The sequence below is a fragment of the Mesitornis unicolor genome, unplaced genomic scaffold, assembly GCF_000695765.1.
Source record: "Mesitornis unicolor isolate BGI_N332 unplaced genomic scaffold, ASM69576v1 scaffold22698, whole genome shotgun sequence".
Lineage (NCBI taxonomy): Eukaryota > Metazoa > Chordata > Aves > Mesitornithiformes > Mesitornithidae > Mesitornis > Mesitornis unicolor.
The window spans coordinates 160,344-163,947 of record NW_010204164.1 but is presented as its reverse complement, the minus strand read 5'-3'; the positions used below and the strand labels follow the sequence as shown (position 1 = coordinate 163,947).

At 37.8% G+C, this 3,604-nt stretch overlaps 1 protein-coding gene across 2 annotated transcripts in view; it reads left to right on the top strand.

Moving 5' to 3' along the window:
* AKT3 (v-akt murine thymoma viral oncogene homolog 3) overlaps positions 1-3,604 on the top strand; it is a 53,919-nt gene that overhangs the window by 6,218 nt on the left and 44,097 nt on the right. For both annotated transcript variants that reach the window (XM_010190973.1, XM_010190974.1), the window contains one exon: positions 1,861-1,992. In XM_010190973.1, the coding sequence (XP_010189275.1) occupies positions 1,861-1,992 (132 nt within the window). The remainder of the gene's footprint in view (positions 1-1,860; positions 1,993-3,604) is intronic.

Genomic DNA, 3,604 nt, shown 5'->3' with positions numbered 1-3,604 from the left:
GATATAGCTAGAAAATTGATACATGGAAAGCATGTTCTTTTCAATAAAGCTTTGAAATATTCAGCTATCCAGGTGTTACTTTAAGTAGTCTGTTGGAAACCTTTAACAACTTTTAAGTTGCGTGTTGAACACTTAAAAGCTAAGGAATTACAGCATTAATGTGGTTGATGGAAATTCAATTCTACCCAGTATGTGAGCAGTTTTCAAACTGACTCTGAGTGAGCTATTGCATAAATTACTTTTGCAGTTTGTTGACAGCAACTTCAGATTCACAGTAATAGTATCATGCACTTGAGCTTGAAGAAATAAGTAATTTCAGTGGGAATTTTTGCCATTTATTCTTTCTCACAGGAGAGACTATATTTTACTGCCACTTATTTGTGATTGCAAACCTGGGGACATGCCCAGTAGCTCTACACTTGGAATGTGTGTGAGAAGCATAGGCACTGTTAGAGGTGTTCCTGGTAGGGAGAAGTACTAATCTCATTGTAGGAGACACAAGTAGAGGTTTCTCCTGAACACCAGTGTTCAAGGAAACTGCCTGAGACTTCAATTAGTGATAGAAAGACACTAGGAAGATGAAAGATAAGGCATGATCTTTTCTTTTCCTCACACATAACAGGATTGAATGTGTTTAACTTAGAAAAACAAAGAGTCAATGTATAATTACTTTTTATAAATGTTTTGAGATGTATCATTCACTAAGAAAGGAAGATTATTGATACTGCAGGACAGTTTTCTAACAACAAAGGGTGAGCGTGGTGCCTTTCAGAGCCTTTAACTGCTTTCCTCAAGGTTCCTGGATGCCGTAACAGTCCGTGTGTGGTTTTGGGGTGCTGCCCCCAAGGCAGTAACACAGCGTGCAGAAAGATGTGGTGTGGAGACACGCAGTGGAAGCCAGTGATTTGTCCCGAGTTGGCCAAAGAAGCACTGTTGTTAATCCAAGGTGACCCTGTGCAGTCACAGCTTTCTCAGTATTGTGCTGGTTTTTCTACATCCTCATGTCTGCATTTAATGCATAGACCATAGGGTTGATTCTTCTGAGCTGGCTGTGAAATGAACTTGCAGAGCTAAGATGATTACTGACTCAAGCTTTGTGCTCATGAAAGTGGCTAAGCTTTGGGATCTGAGATCATCTGATCATATTCTTCCCAGCTGAGCTGATAAACCTACTAAGTAAACACAAATTGTCTGTTGGTGGAAGCAACTTGTGGATGCACTACGTTTAACCTGCTAAACTAGGGTGGTACTAGATGCTTGAACAGTCGCTATAATGGAGTCACATGAAAGAGGAAAACTTCCAACCTCTTCCTTTTCAGAGCCAGATAGATTAATGTAAAAACCATGTAATTGTAATCTGTACTCAAATTTTTAAAAGTCTACCTCTTGTGCAAAGACTGTTGTAGAGTCTTACTAGTACAATATCGCAGTGAGGATCAGAAACATTTCAGAAAAGCCATCAGTGCACTGGTTGGTGTTACACAAAACCTACCAATACACCACGTTCTGGTGTCTTCGCTGTAATACAGGAGTTGATGAGTTTTCTTAGATGTCGGACATTCATGAAATGCTGGTGTAGGCTAAGACTTTGTCCTGTGCGTGCTTTGTAAGAATAAGTTTGTGTGTGTAGTATACTGTGCAGTACTTGGCTTTAGAGAATGATACTAATACTATCAAACAATATAACCTAGTGGTTTAAGGGTACAGTTAACTATTATAACCTTAATCACAGAAATGTACCTGTTTTCGTAAACTGTATTTAAATTGGTAACAGCATTTGATTACGTGTGGACATACTCATGTGCATATTGGAACTGGATAGCATAAGTCCTGCTAATCCTTGTTCTCTGCTCCTTATAGACAATGAATGATTTTGACTATTTAAAACTACTGGGCAAAGGCACGTTTGGCAAAGTTATCCTGGTCCGAGAGAAGGCTAGTGGGAAATACTATGCTATGAAGATTTTGAAAAAAGAAGTCATTATTGCAAAGGTAAGGAAGGTTATAGTTTTACTATTGCATCTTTTGTTTTTAATGGAATAATCACTAATATGTAAGGTGTATTTGATTTTTGATGGTAACTGAGTTTGAAGAAATATGTGTGTATCTTCAGAATACAAGAATACACAAAAAGTCTATGTAGTTTTTCCAGTGTCTTATAATCTAGAGCATGCTAAAGTATTGTGAGAGTTCACTGCAGGAAGATAGCGTAATATAAGTTTAAAACTAGAAAAATGCATTCTAGGGCTTATTACATACTTCAGAATTTTTTCTAAGTCAACTGCAGGTTTATTCAGATAAATACAATTAATTTAATGGGCCTGTGCTCTGTTCCTGCTATGTTAGATAAGGTTGCTGTGCATGGAACTAAAAATTTCATTTTTTCAGACAAGAAAAGTCTGAAGCTGATGTTTGAAGTATTGGTTTAAACTGGCCTTGTCACTGAAGCTTGATTAGTTTGGTGTTACCAGCTCTTCTGCTTGGTCATAATTTCACTAAGTTTAAACTTGAAGATCGTCTGTTGTGAGCTTTGTTTTTGGCAGTTCTGAAGTTTTGAATCCCAGCTGTGCAGAACAAGTTGAGAGCAAGAAACCTAGATGCTCTTGTCACCATGTGATACAATTAAAAATAATCTCAGTTATTAAGTGCAGAAGTTTTTGAGAAATGTGAATCTCACTGTGATTTTTTGAAAGCTTGAGTCTAACAATACCGGTATTTGTAAAAACTGAATGTGGATGGGAAGTATTGGGGTTTATATATGTTTTATTTAAAAAATTCATTCAGATTATTCCAGTTTTCCTATTGCTCTATGAAAACAAGGCTTACAGAGTTTTGCAGTCTACCTCTATGTTCATTTGTCTATCTGTCACTTTCTAATAACTTTTGAATGTGGTGATCAGTTTTGATTAAATCTGATAGAAGAGCAGAAACCTCAAAGACAATTCTGTTTCCTTGAGTTTCATTAAAACCAGCCCTGGTGAAGGGGGAGAGACTTAAATTTATGTCTTCAGCTTAGCATTTAGCAGCTGTCTTAGTACTGGCAGTCTCGTCGGCATGTATATGGTTTGGAATAACAGCAACGGAGAGTGCCCTTTTCTTCAAAATCAGGAGATACAGAAAGAAAAGAGAGCATTGCTGCGTTCTGCATGGGAAGGAGAATCCCAGTGGCCTTAAAACTGATTCGGGGATAACTTTTTCTCTCTCTGCTGAGCTCATATTGTCCACAGAAGTATGTATAAAGCCAGAGAAATTCTGAAGAGCTCAGGGATGCAACTGTTCATCGATCTGTTTACCTGAAAACAGAAAGCCGGGTCAGTGATAGATTGGGCAGAACCTGGCACTCCCTGGAGCAGACTAGGATCTGGTTTTCTACCAGTTTGTAGACTAATAAGAAACTGAAGTGTACAAGGAAACATGCCTTTCATCCCAGGATGAAAATGGGAGCACCTCAGTCTCTTAAATTTTACTTCCTCAAAACTGACATTTTGTTTTGAAGGGAGTCCTTCTGAGTCTTCCGTAGGATGGTTACATATTTATTCTTTATTGATGAAAGAATAAAAAATAGACGATGCTTATATCTTCACGTGTGAAGCAATCATGTTTT